Raw genomic sequence first — 21,171 nt, 5'->3', positions numbered from 1 at the left:
CGAGCGACAGTGTGCACATTTCCCATTAACAGCCCTTGGCTCCGCTTGGGTCTCTCCCACCGTCAACCCTCCTTCCTGAGCCCGTGAGAGCATCTCATCTTCTCTTCTCCCACGCCCTGGACCGAGCATCCTTTCTGTCAGGTGGGGTTGGGGGATGTCTACACTTCAGGGAAGGGGCGCAAAAGGGTTAATGATGAGAGTCTGCTGCCAGGTGGGGCCGCTCCCGGCCGCGGTTGGCGTCGGAGGTGAGGGGGCGCTGTTCGGGCAGCAGTGCGCGGGGTGGCGGGCGGGAGAGCTGCCAGGCTGACGGAGAGGCCGGCCCGAGTGGGGGCCCGCTCCGCCGCCGCCGCCGCCGCTGTGATGCGGAGCTGGTCCTGCGCCGGGCGGTGGAGTCAGAGCCCGGGCGCGGGAGCACGAGCTTCAACATCAGCACCGGCGGCGGCGGCGGCACCTGCACCAGCTCCCGGGCCCCGCGCTGCGCTCTTCGTCCCGCAGCGCCCGGGGCCGCCGCCCCGCGCTCTCTATGGATGTCAAGGCGGCCCCCAACGGGGTGGCCACCATCGAGGACCGGATCCTGCGGATCACTGGCTACTATGGTTATTACCCGGGTTACTCCAGTCAGAAAAGTAAGACGCCGCGGGGCTGCCTTGTTCTAGGCGCCGGAGTGGGTGAGATGCGGGAGGGCGCGCCGTCCGGACACCTGCAGCCCTGCCTGCGTGGCTAACGCCAATCTCCGGGCAGTGGGGCCACCGGGGCTAAAAGTATGATCCTGTCCTCGGTGCTGAACCGTAAGAGAGAACGGGTGTCCGGACTCCGGCGCCTAGGAGTTTGGAAACAGTAGCAGCCTTGTGGGCAGAAGCGCAGAAGGGACCGGGTAAGCACTCCTGACGGCCGTTGGCCGGCTCACCCCGAGCTTATTTACGACCGAGGAGGCTAACATGGCTGTTTACTTAGCGGCAAGTCAGCCCTTGGGGCTGCACTCTCCCAAAGCCCCTACTGGGTGCTAGGCTGCCGGCTAGACGCTGGGGACACAGGCTGGATAGGTTCGGGGGTGGGGCTGGCAGGGGCAGCCGAGCCAGACGTGGGTCTGGGCGCTGCTTGGGTCAGCTTGTTCACTCCAGGCTGTTGAGACGTTGCCAGCGCGGGAATTACTCCTGTTAAAATGTCTTTGGGAGGTTCTCCACCCTGTTCAGGTCTCGGGTCCCGGAGCTTGGAGCCAGAGACCCTTGAAAAGATTGGGGGTGGGGTGGGTGAAGCGGGAGGCGCGACCCGGCCACCCGCCCCCGCTGCCCGCCGCACGTCGCGGCCACCTCTGAGCCAGAGCAGGCTGCTCTGTTCGGTACTGGCTTTCTTCCGGGAGGTCATGCGGTACGGATGCTTTCACGTTTTTGGAGCAGTTTTGCTGGGAGAGCGATGAGGCGCACTCTACTCTGTCCCCCTCCCCCAACACACAAACCCACTGGCTATATTTCCTGGGATTAGATCTGCCAGCGACCCAAGTGAAGCTCGTTTTTCTCTGAATACGGGGAGTAGCTGCGGTTTAATTCCCATGCAGGTGGGATTTCGCTTTTTCTGTATCAATGCATTTCTGTCACAAGAGATGGAGCTTAATTGATGTCTTTACTGTTATTTTTAACCAGAAGCTTTGGAAGCTCCTAAATGCATTTCTGATTGATAGTTTTCTGTGGCATTTGAGGTACAATCAACATTACAGTTTCTCTGAAGCAGGTAATCCCTGACACATAGAGGAAAAGACACTTTTTTTTTTCATGTAACTTTCTCCCCCACTACACTCCCTCTCTATTGAGCTTTCTTCCATGGGCTGTCCTTACATAGATGTTTTCTAGTTTAATATTTAATTTGGCTTCAGGAAGGGCCTATCTGATTTGGATGGTTTCTGTCTAGCTGTTTTTAGCATTAGAGACTTACATTACTCAGTTTCTATACAAAAGTAATTATATAGTGTTAGAATTTTCTAGAAAGAAAATAACATGCTGTGGAATGTGGTTTGAAGTCTTTGTACTATAGATTCAAAACTTCTTTTTTTTCTATTGGCAAAGTGTTTCTTTTTCAACCCTAGAAACTTAAGCAAAGGCACTAATATACAATGTGAAGATTTCACCTTGAATATTTTAATTAGGAACCATGGGATGACGGTTGCTTAGAGAATGTAGAAGCTGTGAAATTACAAGACTCAGGGTGGTATACCATTATAATTTTATAACAATAGGACTTTGGTTAATAAAGAACAAACCAAGAAGACTACTGGCAAAGTGACATTTTAAATAAAGACACATTCATATATTCTTTTTGTACTTGCTGAAACAGCTGCACATGTTTCATTTGCCATGCAATAGCAGGACCAAAAGAGAGAAGAGCTTTGGTTAAGACAGTCACTGAGGTTAGAAGGGATAAAGATGCATTTGGCATAGTTATTTGTGATGGGCACTTAGCTAACTTCAGGCTGCAGAGTTGAAGGCAGAGAATCTCATGAGGACAGAGAATGATGTGATGGTCAAATAACTTTCAGGATGTTTATGCTTTCAGAGGTAGAAAGGGATTGCCATTTCTCAAAGTGAGAGACTAGGAGAAGAGAGAGCTGGAAGAGGGCCAGGCTGCTGAGCACCATGAAATAATCCTGCTCTTAATGCAGGCTTCAACTAGTAAACAAACACCCTGAAGCAAACCAGTACAATATGGTCAATTGATTTAGCTGTTAGCGGGAATGAGCAACAGCTTGGGGGAGGTCAGGAAAGATATATTTAGGAAGAGGCTGTGGTGAGGAATGGATAATGTGTGAAGGCAAGGTGACTTTCCCATTTTCTGAATGGTCACGTCTGAGGCCTTAAAGATGAGATGGTCTCTATATTTCTGGCATTTACCTTTCTTGAGGGAGGTGGGGACTCACCACTGACAATATGCATTAATAATCAGCCTCATGTTAATGCATCCTGCTGCCACTTCTACCAATCAGGAAGATGAGTACCTGGTTCAGAACAAATTCTAGTAGTCAGGCTGATACAAAAAGGAAATGTATATTGTAAACGTAATCAGACACATATAATGTACATTTATAAACATTAATATAAAAGATATATACGCATTATATATAATACATAAAATATATGCATTACATATAAAATATAAGTATACATTATATATAAAAGATATGTAAATATCTCTGTATCCATATCTATAAATATAGATAGATACAGAGATACAGAAATGATTAGAGCATTTGTCTAACTTCAAGTTGCTTACAGTCTAGTAGGGGAAATAGATTCATTCATTCAACAAGTGCTAATTGAGCACCTCTTATGTGCCAGGAATACATCAGTGAACAAAACAGACAAAAGTATTATCCTTTTTAGAGCTTAAGTTCTAGTGGGAAGAGACAGACAGTAAGAAAGAAAGAAAGAAAGAAAGAAAGAAAGAAAGAAAGAAAGAAAGAGTATTTCAAGGTGATGGCTGCTTTAACAAAAATATCAACAGAGTTAAAAGGCTAAGAAATTCTGAGGGGGCTAGCAATTGTGGCAATTTAAATAGGGTGGTCAAGTAAGGTCTCACTGAGGGGGTCACAACTGAGAAAAGACCTGAAGGATGTGAGGGACTTAGCTGTGTAGACATTGGGAGAAATATGGTTGAGGCAAAGGGAACAGCCCGTGCAAAACTCAGGAGGAGTGAGCCGAGTGTGCTAGAGAAAGAATGAAGAGGCCTGCATGACTGGAGTGGGGTGAGTAACTGAGAGAGTGGTTGGAGATGAGGTCACATGAAGTAGGACCTAACAGGCCATTGTACGTCCTTTGGCTTGTGTTCTGAATGAAATTGTGAGCCTTTGCAGAGTTGGCAGAAGAGTGATGTGACTTGATTTACCGTTCAGAAGGATGAATCTGGCTGCTCTACTGGGGGAGGGATGGAAGCAGAGAGACTAGTTAGTATGTTATTGTAATAACCTAGGTGGGAGATGATGGTGGCTTGAACCAGACTGGTAATAGCAGGAGTGGTGGTCAGATTCCCGATATTCCTAATGGTTGGATGTGGTATGTGTAAGAAAGGAATAAAAAATTACTCCATCTCTTCTGCTGTGACCAAGTTTGAGTTGCCAACAGCTAAAAGATACAGAAGTTTAGGGGGTTCGGGGAGGGGGTAAGGGTAACATTTTGTGAAAGTTAAATGTAACTGGAGAAGTAGAATAATCCTGGAGTTCCAAGGAGATGCCTGGTTGAAGGTATAAATTAGGGATTTCCCAGCATTTGGATGTTATTTATAGCCTAAGACTAAAGAGATCTCCAAGGAACCAATGCATACAGAGAAGAAGAACAAGCCCTGAACTCTGGGGCGTTAAGAGGGTAAGGAGAAGAGGGGCATGTCATACCCTGGAAGCCAGTGAAGAGTTTCAGAAGGAAGGGATTAGCTGAGTCCAGTGCTCTGAAAGGTCAAGTAAAATGAAGACTGATAACTGACCATGAATTTGGTAACTGGGTGTCATTGGCTACCTTGACAAGAATAGGTAAGGTGGCATAAAATGGATTAGAATGTGCTTAAGCAAGAATTAGAAGGAGGAATTGGAACTGTGAGTATAGACAACTCTTTGATGATTTTTGTGTAAAGGGGAGCAGAAGAAGTGGAATAGTGGGGTAAAAAAATTGTTTTTTTAAAGATGTTTTTTAAAAATTGTTTTTAACAGCGTGTTTGCATGCACATGAGAATGATTCAATAGGGAAAGAAAAATCAATGACGTTGGAGAGAGAGGGTGCACAAAGGAGGGGACATCACTTTGGATTAGAACATGGATATAGAGCAGAGGGTGTGGATGAAGGGCCTGGAAGGTGGATAACTGAGATGGTGGCAGTCTGTTGAGGTTCTCTTTTGGTTGTTTTTGTTTTCTCCGTATAGGAAGCCAGGTTATCAACTGAGAGTGAGGATGGAAGAGGAGACGGTAGAGATTGGAGGAGAGAGAAGATTTGATTAGTTCAATAGGGAGAGTGAAGGGACTGGGGAAGTACAGTCAGATTGTTTGGCTGCTTTAAAGGGCTGTTTAGTTTCTGGTCACAAATTTAAAGTGAGACCAATCAGTATGTTATTATCCCATTGACATAGTGGAGGCATGGAGCAAGTGAAGAGAAGGATTTAACCAGAGTTTCAGATTATCCAGTGGGTCTAATAAAATAATAGAGGCGAAGGAGTTGTGAATGTATACAAGGAAGTTATCATTATAATGACTGACCATAGAATTTAAAGCTGGTAAGTAAAGAAGAGAGGAAACCGAAGTGATTAAGAAGAGTGAAAAGGTGGTAAGATCAATAGATTGGAAATCTCAGTGGGATCAAAGGCTAATGGATGTTAGCTGGGAGATAAGAGGTGGTGGTCAGAGAGGGTTGTATTGCTATATGAAGCTATTCATTCCATAAGTTAAGTCAAAGGATAAATTCATTTACATGTAATTGTATTTCATTATTGGTGTTTTTCTGGGTGAGCCTTCTTTATGTTTTTGAATAAGGAGGCAGTATATTGATGTGTAGTGAATTAAACTCTAGGGGCTTTGAAATTGATTCTGGTTAAACCTGCCAGCAATTTGGCTCTGAGACCTGGGACACCTCTCTGTGGACATCAGTTTCCTGGTTTGTGAAAAAGAGGGTAGAAGTCACTGTCTTAGAACAGCCATGCAGTAGGTGGGCTTTGACAGCTTTCAAAAAAGCCCCATGCACCCTCCATGGAGGAGTCTCATTCAGTAAACTCAAGTGTTTACTATGCCTCTCTTCACCCCACGTCCCATCTCCGAGGCTGGCCAGTTTTCTGTCTTTGTTCTGTGCCCATTGTACTTGTGGGGCTTTTGTTTTGTCTATACCCCATCATTGACCAGAATCTGTGATTGTTTTCTATCAATAGCTACAAATTTATATTAGAACTTCTTCTCCTTGCTCTGATCCCAGCTCTGACCATCTTATCTCCAAAAAGAAGTCTACCAACTTATGGCTCTCCGGCTCTCTGAATTCTCTGACTACTGCTATGACTTAGCATTTCTCAAGGTTCCAGCCTCAGCTGTCTCTCCCCAACTTTACTTTCGGTGAGCAAGCTCATTTAATTTCATGGCTTACCCATCTTTGATGTGTCTGTACTTCTAGGTCCACTTTTTCTGAACCCAGACCCATATTTCAAACTTTCTACTAGAATTTTTACTTGAATGTCCTCCAGGCATGTCACACATAAAACTAAATTCATCATTCTGTCCTTAAAATGTGCCTTTTCCTTCTTATTATGCTTTTTAGCTTCCAATGTCTGCATCTAACCAATTGTCTGGAAACCTGGAGTTATCCTCAAGCTCTGCCCTTCCCCCTTCCCCTATATTCAGTTAACAAGTCCTATCTATTTTACCTCAAATATGTGGTTTTCATCCCTACTATCACTGCCTTAGTTCTATTCATCATACCTTTCCCCCAGCCTTAAATCTTTTTAATCTAGTAGGCACACCTTAACAACATTTAATTCCTTACAGTGCAGATCTGTTCCTCTCACATCCCTGATCAAATGCCTGGCATCAATCTTCATTTTCTGTGGAATAAAGTCCAAATTCCTTAGCATGCCCCAATCTGAGCCCAGCTTACATTCTTCTATTCTTGCACACGTTTCCCCCTCTAATTGCCCAAGTCATGAGTGCTTAGGGCAGAAAATCTGGAAGGCAGAAAAGCAAAGAGAGATTAAAACAAAATTATTCATAATTCCACCACCCAGAGGTGATTAGTGTTAACATTTTGGCTAACACTGTCCTTTCAGTCTTCTCTATATCCACAGACATATGCAAATGCCTTTTATTTCATACTGAACATTTCTCTCATTGCTCTATGTATTTTAATAACTTAAATTTAATGTATGCATAGTCTTCCGCATATTTAAACACCTTAATCTACTTATGTTGTTGAATTTTTAGTCCAGTTTTTCTTTTTAATTTCATATCCCACATGGCCTCCACAAACCCCAATCATAGTCTCATCAAACAGCTCATTGTTGTAAGAACGTTATTGTCCCCATGTTCTTCTGGTCCTCAGTGCCTTTTTATACTATGACCTGAGTGGCTTCCTCTCCCCGCATCTCCTTCATCACTCTTTGGAAGCTCCTATTTATCTTTAAAGGCCGAGTTTCAATGCGCTGTCCTCTGTAAAGCTTCCTAATTGCCCCAGGCTGGGTTAATCCTCCTTCTGTGCTCCTGTAATGCTGTGTCCTCACCTCTGCTCCAGCATTTAGCACACCATTTTGGGCTGTTTACTTCTCACAAGACTGTCTCACCCACAGAGCTTGGGGAGGGCAGGGACTTACCTTTATTTATTTTTATCTTAGGCCAATCGAAAGCGTACTAGAGTACATTCTGGGTGCTCAATAAAGTTTATTGTCCTAATGAATAAATGATTATAGTTTCCGTTGAAGAAATTGGAGGGTTAATTATTTTCACACAGAAAAAGAAAGAGTACATGGTGGTAGTGATGGGAAGGGAAGAAAAAACTCACCAGCTATGAATGAATCAAACAGATGTGCCTATTCAGAGAATGAGAATACATCAAATGGTGTTTTATGATCACTTTACCTTTGAATTATAGCTTCTGCATTTGCATCATTATTGCCATTATAATGTTTTCTGTACTTGAATGGGGAGAAAAGGCATTTAAAAAAATAAAATAGTATAAAGTTATTAGAATTATAGGAATTAAAATCTGGTTCCTGCCCACCTTGTGAAGTGGTTACTATTGGTCTTCATGGTACAGAATTAATATAACACGTTAGCACTCTAACTAAGTCATAAAATTGTCTCATACTGGTGAAATGAATGCAATAAATATTTCTCCCAGTTTCTATTCTGTTTATAACTTGATAATAAGCTTTATGCTTCTTTGTATACCATTGGTTGGTAGTGTTTTACAGAGTTATAAATAATTACCATTGATATATAGTAAGAAGTCTTTGTAACATAGTTTTAAATGATAGCTTATAAGGCCTGTGTTGATACTGAATATCATTGTGTATGTTATTGATGTTGCATAATGTGGTAGCTTCTACAGTGTTTATTCTGAGGTGTACTTTTATTTAAGATACAAATTTACATATAAACTCAATATTTGTATTATAAAATACTACTACTACTAGTAGCTAACACATGGGTTTAACATTAAGTTTCAGACATGCTTTCTTTAGAAAACCTATCTATGACCTGTTTGAGGCCGTGAGGTCTAATGCCAAGACCACAAGACCCTGCTTTGCTTCTTGTTAGCCTTTTAAACATGCATAACTAACTTAACCTCTCAGATCAACAATTTTGTTCCTGTAAAATGGAAATAATAATAGTTGCTTCACAGGTCATTGGATTGGGAGGCTTATGTAAGATAATGTATATAGAGTGTCTGGCACAATGCCCAGCTCAATGTATGGAGGCTGTTCTGATCACGGAGGAAACCAGTAGAATGTGCTTCATGATTTCAAGAACCCTGCTCACTTTTTTCTTGTAAATAAATGGTTTACCACTTACTTTTTTTTCATATCCAACATAGTGCTTCAAATTGTTATTGAAAGTTGTGTTACAGTAATGTTAAAGATACTTTACAAATTAGCCAAGTCCACAATGTTTTTTATTTTTGGGTATTGCCTTCCACTTCTTATCCATTTCTGGCTTACCCAGATAGCCCCTGGGATAGTTTAAAATGGGCTGGAGCCATTTGTGATGAGGTTATTCCCAACTGGCTGATCCAAAAGAGAGGAGACAAATCTAGGGCCTACCGATGACAGTACTGGTCTGCATATCTGGAGATGCAGACACCCAAACATCAAATTCGAGGGGAGTGCAGGATTTGGGGGGGGTTAGGAGAATGGGGGCAGAGAGTAGGGGAAGGTGAGGGTGGAATCCCAGGTGAAGATGGGTAGCATGAGATGGGATGGGGTTATGTAGGATTGGGAGGGCAAATAGGTGAAGAAGAACTGAAGGCTGAGGATTGATTTGGGACCAGTCTATTGGAAGTTTCATTGTTCCTTTTATATGTTGAGTCTTAAAGGGGCAGTTGCTTTTTGAGCTGTTTTATATAATGGCAGACATTACAGATATGGTGTTTTAAGTTCTGCTTTAAAAAAAGACATCATTATGTCAAACACACATTTACATAGTCTTTGAAGTTATAATTTCGTTATAAGTGTTTACTTAAAGACACAGAGAAATAAAGAGAAAAAGGAAAATAATCCTGTCACCATAATATGACTACTGTTATTTTGATTAATTTCCTTCCAATCTTTGTAATACATACAGGGCTTCACTCCTTGATTTGTTGACAAACATATAAACTACAGTATAGTCTTAATTCTGATATATACAATTTTGTACCCTGCTTCTTTCCCACTTCACATTTTAGGATAAGCATTTTTCGTTTTGCTGTATTTTGTCTGCTTGGAGAGGCTGGAATTAGACTCCCTTTCAGAGATCTTGGCTTAAAGAGTTTGGGCAAGCTGGTCCTCAGTTATTTGAGACTAAATGAAATGGAGAGACCTGGGGTGTTAGTGAGGGCTTATTTGGTTTCCAGTCGCAGGACTCCACTTGAACTGGCTTAAGCAAAAATGCAAATGATTGGAAGGATGTTGGGAGTCTGCCACGGATCTGAAGTGCAGGGGTAAGGTGGGATAAGCCAGCATCCAGTCCCAGAGGGTTGTGGGGGAATACGGAGCCCTCTTTCTCTGCCTTTCATTTCTTTTTTCTGGCACATGTTCTCCATTCTTGTCTCTTGCTGCAGGCTGGCTTTCTCTATTCCTTGTCCAAATGGTTGGAAATAGCTTCTGCAAGCAGTTCCAGTATTTACATGTCCTCTATTCAAGAGAGCAGACAGATTGAGCAAGACTCTCTTACTTCTAAATCCAGATTCGGGAGAAAGGGACTCTTTGGCCCAATTTGTATCGAGTGCACACTCTTGATCCTATTGAGTATGGTAGTGTGGGGCGGGGTCAAGTTATGCAATCATGGCTGCCAGAGGCTTTCTCTTCTAACTCTGCTGACTGTAGGACAAGAGGTAGTTTCCAGAAAAAAGGATCGATTGGCAGGACAGTCAACTTAATAGCTATTTGGTTCACGGGGCTTTGCATAAGAAGTTTTTCATATTAAATCATAGGCTTCAATCAAGACCCAATTTTTTTTTTCTTCTGGTTCTGACAGTCCCTAGCATGTATCTAGATGATATCTGGGGAGGTTATAGATAGTGTTTCCTACAAAATGAGAAAATCCAAGTGTTTGTTTAGAGTATAAGTCCCTAGGGAGTTCTGTTTAAAAGTACTCAACCAGCTCTGCAGACTGCTTATTAAGTTTTATTGAAGTGCTTCTGGTTACATCACATTTGGAAGATATATTTCTTTTTCTAGGTCAGACAGGGCAACACACCAGTTCCTTCAGACTCAAGGTATAGTAACTGAGGATGACATTTAACATCGTGTATTTTAAACAGGGATTGAAAATTACACTAGTCTGCAGTCTGAGATCTTCTGTATTTAGTTCCGGGTTAATGCCAAGATGGCATTAGTGAGGGTCAATAATGGGTTTATGGTCCTGAAAACCAGACATACTAAGAACTCTTTCTTTCTTGTGAAAATTAAGACCTAAGGGTGTTAGAGCTGACAGGGTTTTGCTACTGATGCCTTGCTGCAAGTATGTGACTTTGGTATCTATCTTGTGCTTTTGTTCACACTTAGGTTTAATCTAGGCATTCTAGAGGAAAGATGCAGATTGAATGAGCTGGGAACCATTTGGAGCACCATCTTCCCTGCTGGAGTTAGGGTGGCAGATTCTAAAGAAATGTATACATCCTAAAATGAATTATTACTTCCCAGGGACATTTTAGAACAAATACATTTAGAAGTTGAGAACTTTTTCTTTCTTCTTAATTAAAAAAAAAAAACCAAACAACTATGGGCACCCAAAGTGGGACTTCTTGTCTTACTCCTTTCTTGTCCACATCCACGTAACAATCATCGTGATCTTTTAAAAGAATTAATTGGATCATGTCATTCCTTTGGCTAAAGTCTCTAGTGGCTTCCCATATTTCTTTGGAAAACTATCAAACCCTCAACCCAGCCTATGAGATCCTATGTGGCTGGGGTCTTCTGATGGCCCCGCTCTTCCATGCCCTCCTGATGCTTTGGTCACACTGGCATGTTCTCCAGGTTCTTTTCTTCCTCCAGGCTGCTGAACGAGGGCTTCCCTCTTCCTGGTGCTGTAACCGGCTGGCTCCTCGCCATCCCTCAGGTCTCATGTTGAGTGCCACTGCCTCAGGGAGGCCTTCCCAGCTTTGCACCCCTCTCATCTAGAGTGCTTTTCCTTTACAGCACTTAACTGCGAACTGCAACTGCAATTTATGTTGATTCTTGTGACGGTTTAATGTCCTGGCCACTAGTCTCTTAGCTCCCTAAGGGAAGGGATGGGTCTGTTTTGTTCAGCACTGTGAACCCACCACACAGAACAGTGCCTATTCACTCCATAAATATTTTTTGAGTGATGAAATCTTATTAAAAATTTAGAGTAGACTTAAAACGTTTTTTATTTGGAATGATTTTAGACTTACAGAAAAGTTGCAAAGATAATTCAGAGAGTTCCTGTGTACCTCTCACCCAGTTTCCCCTATTATCATCACTTTACATTACCAGTATGTATTTGTCAGAACTGAGAAACCAATATTGGTACATTAACATTAATTACGCTCTAGGCTTTATTTGGATTTCGCCGGTTTTCCCATTAAGGTTCTCCTTCTATTCCAGGATCCAAGCCAGTGTATTGCATTGCACTTAGTTGTTATGTTTCTTAAGTAGGCTTTTCATGCACTGAACTTGAAAAGACGGTTTCAATTTTGTAGGAACTTCCTGGCCAATTTTTTAGGATTTGGATTAGATCACATTTGAAAATTTAATTACTAGTTTTCAAGGTGATATTGGATTAAATTCACATTAGAAATGACCGGTGACTTGACATGGTAATTACATACTATCTTAAAGGACTGTTCTATAGTGTAGAATGGTAGTTTTTAGTGTTTCTGCTTTTTAACATTTTGGAGGGATGTAGAAATCTTTGAAAATCTAAATAAAACTATAAATTATCCCGTCCCCCCAAAATGTACATATACACCAGACATTTTCACACAGTTCATTTTGTTACAGTGGAAATATATTACTTCACAGGACAGACTATAAAAATGATAATTCCAATGAATTGTATCTGTTTTTCTGTTTTATGAGGATGCATGCAAAATGTAATGATAATATCTAGAAAAACTGAAATAACTAACTTTTGTTAACTAAAATAAAAATGAATTTCAGTATTATTTAAAAGTGAATTTTAGTGAGAAAGTGCTCATAGTTTGGATTGAATAAAAAGCTGAAATTTTGTAGTGGTTTTAGGCATGGGAAAATGCAGCTCATCTTTGCTATCCAGCTGACTGCAACTTGATTAAAATATTAACACTTTCTAGAAACTCTGATTTACGAGAATACAATGTAGCAAATGAAATCAGAGATCCATAGGTTATTTTGCAGGAAGAGGTGGATTTGTATCAAGAAACATCAGATGTCTGGAAGACTTTTCAGTCTGAATTAATATCACATCATTTTATTTGTACTCAAGTCATTGAGGTCATCTTAAAATTTTTTTTTATTTAAGTGTAGTTTCAATTTTAGTTTCAGGTATACAGCAAAGTGATTTAGTTATACATAAACGTACATATAGATTTTTTCTTTTCAGATTCTTTTCCATTATATGTTATTACAAGAAATTGAATATAGTTCCTTGTGCTATACAGTAGGTCCTTGTTGTTTATCTATTTTACCTATAGTGTGTCTGTTAATCCCTAACCCCTAATTTATCCCTCTGTGCCCTTTTCCCTTTGGTAACCATAATTTGTTTTCTATGTCCATGAGTCTGCCTTTGGTTTGTAAATAGAATTTTTATCCTTTTTTTAGATTCCACATATAAGTGATATCATATGATATTTGTCTCTCTCTGTCTGACTTATTTCACTCAATATGATAATCCTTAACTCCATCCATGTTGCTGCAAATGGCATTATTTCATTTTATAAGGCTGAGTAATATTCTCTTGTATATATATATATATATATATATATATATATATATATATACCACATCTTCTTTATCCAGTCTCTGTTGATGGACATATAGGTTGTTTCCATGTCTTAGCTACTGTAAATAGTGCTTCTATGAACATTGCAGTGCATGTATATTTTCTAATTACAGTTCCCTCTGGATATATGCCCAGGAGTGGGATTGCTGGATCATATGGTAAGTCTGTGTTAAGTTTTTAAAGGAACCCCTATACTGTCCTCCATAATGGCTGCACCAATTTTCATTCCCACCAACAGTGTAGAAGGGTTCCTTTTTCTCACACCCTCTCCAGCATTTATTTTGTAGACTTTTGAATGATGGCCATTCCGACTAGTGTGAGGTGATACCTCATAATAGTTTTGACTCATGTCATCTTCAAACAGTGACAGTTTTACTTCTTTTCCAATTTTGATTCCTTTTATTTCTTTGATGGCTGTGGCTAGGAATTCCAAAATTATGCTAAATAAAAGTGGTGAGAGTGGACATCCTTGTCTTGTTCCTGATCTTAGAGGAAATGCTTTCAGCTTTTCACCATTGAGAATAATGTTAGCTATGGGTTTGTCATATATGGCCTTTATTATATTGAGATATGTTCCCTCTATGCCCACTTTCTGGAGAGTTTTTATTGTAAATGGATGTTGAACTTTATCAAAAGCATTTTCTGCATCTGTTGAAATGATCATATAGTTTTTATTCTTCAGTTTGTTAATGGAGTGTATCACATTGATTGATTTACAGATACTGAAAAATCCTTGCATCCTTGGGATAAATCCTACTTGACCATGGTATATGATCTTTTAAATGTATTGTTGGAGTCAATTTGCTAGTATTTTGTTGAGGATTTTTGCATCTATATTCATAAGTGATATTGGCCTATGATTTTCTTTTTGTGTGTGATTTTTTTGTCTGGTTTTGGTATCAGGGTGATGGTGGCCTAATAGAATGAATTTGGCAGTGTTTCTTCCTCTGCAATTTTTTAGAATCATCTCAGAAGGATAGGCATTAATTCTTCTCTAAATGTTTGGTAGAATTCCCCTGTGGAGCCCTCTGATCCTGAACTTTTCGTTTGTTGGGAGTTTTAAAATTACTGATTCCATCTCAGTGCTGGTATTGGTCTGTTCATATTGTCTATTTCTTCACTGAGGTAAGACCTGCATCATCCATGCTGCCTTTGTCAGCAAAGAAGGAATGATGAATCCATATTTCAATTTTAAGGTTGTCTAAGCAGAATCAGCCTTCAAACAGATCTTGCAGTGTATCTAGGTACGTCCAGATTGCTTGTCTGCATAGACATTTTATGACATGTCACTCTGGATCCTTATTTTCCTGAGGAGCTCTGCTTCCAAAAGTACTTGTGGTTTTTAAGCTGCATTATAATAGTGACTTAAAGCTTTCAATGAAAAATTGTATCATGTTCAAATCTATAAAATGAGCCAAGTGAGAAATGAACTTCTCCTTACTGAACAACCAAGGATGGGCTTCACTTTTCCCTCAAAGGTGAGACAAATATCGTTCAAAGACTTCAAGTCAAGATTGCTGAAAAGACATTAATGTCCAAGAAGTCAAAGAGAACACATTCTCTTCACCATCCCTGAGGGAATTGACTTTCAAGGCAATAGGAAAGGTTTCTTGTTGGATCATTGGTCATATTTCAGGTGTACTATGTGCAACAAGATTCACTGAGACGCAAAGTTGCTTTCATCACCAAAGCAGCACAGCCTGCTTTCCTCCCCATGGGCAGTTTGTTGGACATTGCAAACTTTCACGTTTCCTAAAAAGCTCAAGGAGTAGGTGCTGTCCGTAGACGACACTTATATACATATAATAGAAAACAGGAGTTGGAAGCATTATGAGATACGCGATTATTTGCCAAAGGGAAATAGCATAGCTGCTATTATCTCCAATGTTTCCATCAAAATTATGGCAAAAGAGCAAATTTTGGGAGAGGGCTTTATTTAATAAAGGCCCTGCTTCCGTTTTTATCCCCTCCCACAGACCACAAACTAGTTTATTCTTTTCCAAGGCACACTGGTTACCAAAGTCTCCTCAGGATGAAGTTGACAGCAAGAAAACTCACTTATTTTGGCTTAAGCAATGAGAAAATTCATTCCCTTTTCCAGCAGGAAGTTGAGAAGGGAGGGTGGCTGAATGAATGGCTTATGCTGAGATGAAGTACCCAGAATCTACTCTGCTCTTTCCTATTTTCCATCTCTGCCTGTGTGCTGTTCTTTGTAGGATATTTTCTTAACTTTATTTTAAACTCATTTATTAAGTTTTTTACTTGAAGTTCCATTTAAAATCATAATAGCTCTCATTTGTTTTCCTAATATTTCTTTTAAAAATATAGCATCTTGTTTTTGTTTTATGGGTAGAATAGCTTCTCTTGTTATTCCGTGAGAATATTACTGATACTTTTTTGGAAGTTTTCTTTCTCTTGAATGGGTCATTTCCTCCAAATTGCATTTTTTTAAAAAACAAATTTACTATTGTTCGCCAATATTCTTGGATGTTTTGTGATTTCTGTGTATCTGCATATATTCTAGAGTGGAGAAACTTTTGGGAAGTTGTGAGAATGGCTGAGGATGTCAGGACCTTTAAAGGGTCTTACCCCAATTTCAAGTGAACGGGTTAGACTAGTACATTTTCATGGGTGACGTGAGATTTTAGGGTCAGATATAAAGGATATTATTACTCACTACTCAGCAGGCAGCCTGAGCTTCATGCTCACAGTGGTTCTCTTTGCTCCAAAAGTTTCACAGGGACAGCACAGAGCAAGCAAGATGGATCCATGCTATGCAGTAGGTTTGTGCCATAGCTGAGGACTCCTGAGCTTAGGAAATTCCAATCATTTATAATGATCTACAGGTAAACCTACCCAATCTTTGCTCCAGAGGGAGACATTAGCAAGCAAACCTATTCTAGAGGGAGAAAAGCATCACTATACAGGGTCTTGAAAAAAGTAGTCCAGAACAAAAAGCTGTCAGGTCCTGTCGAAGATGTTCAGGAATGGAAGAGAGACCCATGGAGAGTTATCTCCCAGCTGGGGCTTGTCTATTATGACTTTACTGCCAAATAGCCAGGCTGTTTCCTTGGGAAACTTCAGTTTCATTTTTGTTAAGATCTGTTCCTTCGCATCATAGAAGGCTTCTCTAATCTCCCAAGTGGCTGCTGGCATTCTGGGAACCAAGTGGGAAGGAAGCTTGGACATCTCAGTGAGCAGTATGTACAGGTTAACCTTACTCCTCCCTGGTTTTGGTGTGATACCCCAGTCTGCAAGCGTGCCTGGTGTCCCTGCAGACTTTTATTTGGGCCTCTCCAGAGAATAAAGCTCGGGCTTTTGCCAGAATGAAGGGAGGCCTAGCTTAAATGCTCTACAGAGTGGGGGTGGGGATTAAGAAGTCATTAGGCTTCTTAAACAGACTTAACCAAGGCTACTGATTTTAGCCTCATTGTCATCTCTCTTACTTTAGTAACTGGTATGTTTGGAAAATTCTGTGTTGTGAATTGGACTAATACCCACTTTTTCTACCCTCAATTTAGGTTTCCTCTTTCCAGCTTCTACAATTTTGTTGCTTGTTTTCTCTCCTGATTTTTTTTTGTGGAGTTATACCTTTAAAAATGCATTTATTATCATTTTAGTGGAATTTTCTGAATGAACAAATAGATATATGTATATTCAATCTGCCATCTTTACCAGGAAGGATTATTGTACTTTCTATTTCTATTCTTTGAAATCTTCCAACTTAAACTTGATCTACCATAAACCAAGATAAATATCATATTCATAATGGCAGAGTACATTATCCTTATTTCTTCCCAGTGGGAAGCTAGTTTAAGATGTCATAGCATGGGGACAAGTAATATTGTGCATTATCTATTTCTTGATCTGGATGCTGCTTTCACAGATGTGTTTATGAAAATATCCAACACGTTATATTGCAATAAAAAGTTTACATTAAAAATTATACATAACATGACTGTATATCAGAGTATTCCAGTTCATTTTTACCCTTGTTTTTAATATAACATTGAATTACAACTTTAAACTGTTTTTCAAATTTTCAAAGTAACATAAGTAATTACTCTTGTGCATTCCCAGTTCACTCACCCCTAGGTGCATTCACTAATCTCTTAACAGTATGAGAAAAGTGGTTCTCAAAGCCTTTGATAGATATTAGGAAAACCTGGGGGAAAAAAAAAATCCCAGTGCCAAGGCTGCATTCCATCCCAGTTAAAACAGACTCTCTGGGATGGAGACCCAAGTATCAGTACTTTTTCAAGCTCCCCAGGAGAGTCCAATGAACAGCGAGGTCTGTGGACACAGGTCTAGGGCGATGCTTCTCAAACGATCTGTGGTGAAGAACCAGTTTGTGTTTTTAAATTCCCTGCTCATCACAGATCAAAATTCTTGCAGAATCACCAAAAATGAACTCATAGAAAAGATCGTCATGCAAACATTGCAGCAGTGTCAACTTGTAATGTCAAGCTTTCTCAATGCTTACCCTTTAAAAAAAAAGTTCTTTTCTTTTTTGTGACTTAAAAATAATGAACTTATTTTTTTAATGGAAGTACTGGAGATTGAACCCAGGACCTCATGTATGCCAAGTATGTGTGCTACCACTGAGCTATTACCTTCCCCTCCACGGTTACTCTTGATGTCTCTATTTGTCTTGCCACAGACTAATCATAGTTCTTGATCAGTACCAGTCTGCAGAGAACATTTGGGTAGCACTGACTACTCAAAACACTGGAATACCCTCTCTCTGTCCTAGCACAAGCTGGGTATCCATATCCTCTCCTCTCTGTGCAAAGAGTCTTTTTGGATATGGAGAAGGATTTGGACCAGGGCCTGTAGTGTGTGCTCCTACTCATTCTCCACATCACTGACATGCTGCATCCACTCAGATGCATTTCTAGGCTCTGAAAGCATGGGGGAAAAGTGTTGTTAATAACTCACGATTTTGTTTGAGATTTTTCAAGTATTATTTCCCCTCAGCTATATTCATTCAAGAAAAACTCTTGACTACTAAAATCTTAGAGTGTGATCTCAGGTATATTTGTACTGGATCTAATCTGTAAGGTCTATGTGCAAGTGAATTTCAGGGGAAAATCCACTGACGCTCTGAAAGAAAAATTCACTTTGCTCTTAGTGATTTTGCACCTTAAACTAAGTGCAGTGAAAACTCTCCTGTTACTTGGGCTGGAGCCTGTAAAGGACAAGTGGAGTTTCCCTTTCAGGGGGTTTCCAGTTGTGTTTGTAGGACTAGATGAGACGAAGAGGGCTGCCATAATCTGCTACCCTTGGACACTTGGCCCCGTAGTCTGGCGAGGTGGACATTTACTCCCATCAGTTTATGAAGCATGGAATGGAGAACAAGATTCGGGATTGGTGGGACCATCATTCAAGGGAGGAGGTCAGACTGACTCAGATGAATCTTCTGTTGAGGACATCTCATCCCCTTCCCTTTGAGAGGTTACTCTGCTGGTGAAATATATTATCTTATTACCATGGTTCAAGATGTCACTGATTGTTTTTTTTTTTCCTTTCTAAATGTTGGTTCACCTGTTTGAGAGAAATATGACACAATTATGCTTGTGAGAGAACCAAAGGTCACACCAGATGTTATTAATTCCACTCTCACTCCCTTGTGTGGTCTTTAATAAAGCTGTCTTCATGGCCTTACTACTCATCTGGACCTCTGTTACATTCTGATTATATTTGCTGGGAGTGTAGAATTTCACGGCAGCTTCCCCAGGTGTGACTTAGGTCTGTCCCCCAGAAAGGAAGCAGAAAGGAGACAGGGGATCTGCTCTGGGCTTGGGTGCCCTTCCCAGCTCAGGTTTGGCTACTTGATAAGGGATAGAGGTTAAACTGTCTAACAACTTGAGTATAGAGATCTACCTTCTTCAGAGTTTTACACTCTGGGTAAAGCTCTTTCATGTGCTTTCTGGCATATGAAAATTTACTCGGGAAGAAAATCAGGAACAGAAATCTTAGCCTATGCCATAACTGAAGAAGAATTTAGTTATCCTGTGGCTTTTAATTGAAAATTATACACAAATGTGTACTATGTACAGCCATGGTGGGACTGTAACCAACGTAAGGCTGAACTGTGTGCAGAGTAATCTTTGAGGATTGAATAAAGATGAAATGTTTATGAGACAAACACTCTGAATGAAATAGCAGGAGCCTTAACTTACAGCACACACAGGATTCGGGCTATGACTTCTGAATATGCTACGGCTGCTGTGTGATGTGACAGCTGTATAGCACTTTTCCACTCGACGAGGCAATTGCATATTTAATTTCATGAAAACTCATAGCCTCTTTGTGAAGTGGGTGTTATTATTGCAGTGTTACAGATGAGGAAATTGAGGTGCAAAGAGACAACCTTGCCCAAGGGCACAGCTGCTGGGTGTCAGGGTTTGAGTTCGATCCCAGAGCTGTCTGCATCCAAAACCCATACTCTCCGCTAGAGAGAGTAACAAGAAGTCAAAGCGGTGACATTCAGATCATTCAGTGACCTAGCATCTCCACCTCCTCCTGAAATCATGGAAGAAGACGATAAACTTGACTTCAATTTTAGAAGTGCCCTTCACTCGCAAAAGTACAGCTCAGGACCTAAGCGAGGCTTCTCTTTCCCTCAAGTCTGAATTTTACCTCGAATGGATGCTGTGCTTGGAGGCTGTTTTTAAAAAGAAGAGGAGAGATTGAACAAGATGGCTTTGAGAATCAGGCCAGGGTGTGTATGTGTGCACATGTGCGTGTTCACCTGGGGCATGTAAGAAAAAGAGGTGGGAGGGCACGTGGGGCTAGACACCTTTACTAGATTCAGTTGGTATCTGGAACGTTACCCTCTTCTAGGGAAGGAGGAAGGGCAGTGGAGAGAGGGGAGGAGATGGCTTCCCCACTGAGCGGGGAATTTCAAGCTCCTGGCTCCATCAAGATTTTACCTGGGTATTTGAGGGGCTCTCTTTTTGGTCACACTGAGGAACCTACGCTCCTGGAATATAGCTTTTCTTCTTGAGATGGATTCTCTGTTTCCTACATCGTAAGTTAAAAAGAAATAAGCCTTAATAAAGGGGATGGAAGAAGAGAATGTTGTCCATTCCTGTGGCAAAGTATAGATCTCTGTAGCTTGGAGTCATCTGTGCCTGACACAGTACCTGAGAACAGTATTTATGGATTTTTAACCATCCATTATCCTTAGCTGTCAGTATTTGCTCTAATAGCTAATGAAATTTCTCTAGTTTTAACTTAAATCATTGGAATAATTAAAACTGTTGCTGTTGTCATTTTCAGAAAATGGAACCTGATATTGACTCTGTGGGACTTATAGTTCCACTTTTTGTTTTTTCCCTTATTGAGGCTTCTACAAGATTTGATGCAGACCCCTTCTGGTGGCTTTGGAAATGCAAGTGTGGGTGTAGTGATGCCTCATTCCAGCTGGCATTTGAGCATCATTAGATTCACCCATCTTCCTGGTAAACCATGCTTGTTGCCAAATTTTCTGCATGAATGTCTTTAGATGGATGGACCTTTCCAAGAGTCTCCACTGTGGCATTAATAAGATCAGTGGGGTTTTAAAAAAAATGTTAAACCAGTTGTATTTATGCTTAAGGGATAACTGTTTACCTTTTAATGTGATATTCCTACCTATTCCCATCTCCAGTAAGTGTTGTGCATATGGTCTCCAATAGAAACCAAAACCAAAAACTGAATTTAAGAGAAGCTACCAGGAGGTTATAACATCCTGCAGAGCTTTTGAAATTGTTACAGAGTTTTTTGAGTATCTTGCAGAAATATTATATTCTAATTCATTTGATAATCTGACAGGTGAAGAGTACAAAGTTAGCTTTTAAATTATTTATTATTTATTATTATTATTTTATTTTTTATTATGAGAAATTTTCTAGATACATTGACAAAAAACTCAAATGAGGAGAAACGGAACTTCAAATCCCTTCTGCTCCAGCCTTTTAGACCTTTATTTTGGGTGCTCTGTTTTGAGGAGTTGCTGGTTGCTTAGGTGAGATGATTTTTTG

At 40.4% G+C, this 21,171-nt stretch overlaps 1 protein-coding gene across 1 annotated transcript in view; it reads left to right on the top strand.

Annotated features, from left to right (window-relative positions):
- Window positions 1–259: 259 nt before the first annotated feature.
- The window catches only part of SLC35F4 (solute carrier family 35 member F4), a 222,599-nt gene continuing 201,687 nt past the window's right edge, over window positions 260–21,171 (top strand). Inside the window, exon 1 of the mRNA XM_006199733.4 lies at window positions 260–626. Coding sequence (XP_006199795.1) covers window positions 524–626 — 103 coding nt within the window. The 5' untranslated portion in view covers window positions 260–523. The remainder of the gene's footprint in view (window positions 627–21,171) is intronic.

The sequence above is a fragment of the Vicugna pacos genome, chromosome 6 (assembly GCF_048564905.1).
Source record: "Vicugna pacos chromosome 6, VicPac4, whole genome shotgun sequence".
NCBI lineage: Eukaryota > Metazoa > Chordata > Mammalia > Artiodactyla > Camelidae > Vicugna > Vicugna pacos.
Note: the sequence above shows the minus strand (reverse complement) of the source record. Positions and strands in the feature narration are given on the sequence as shown.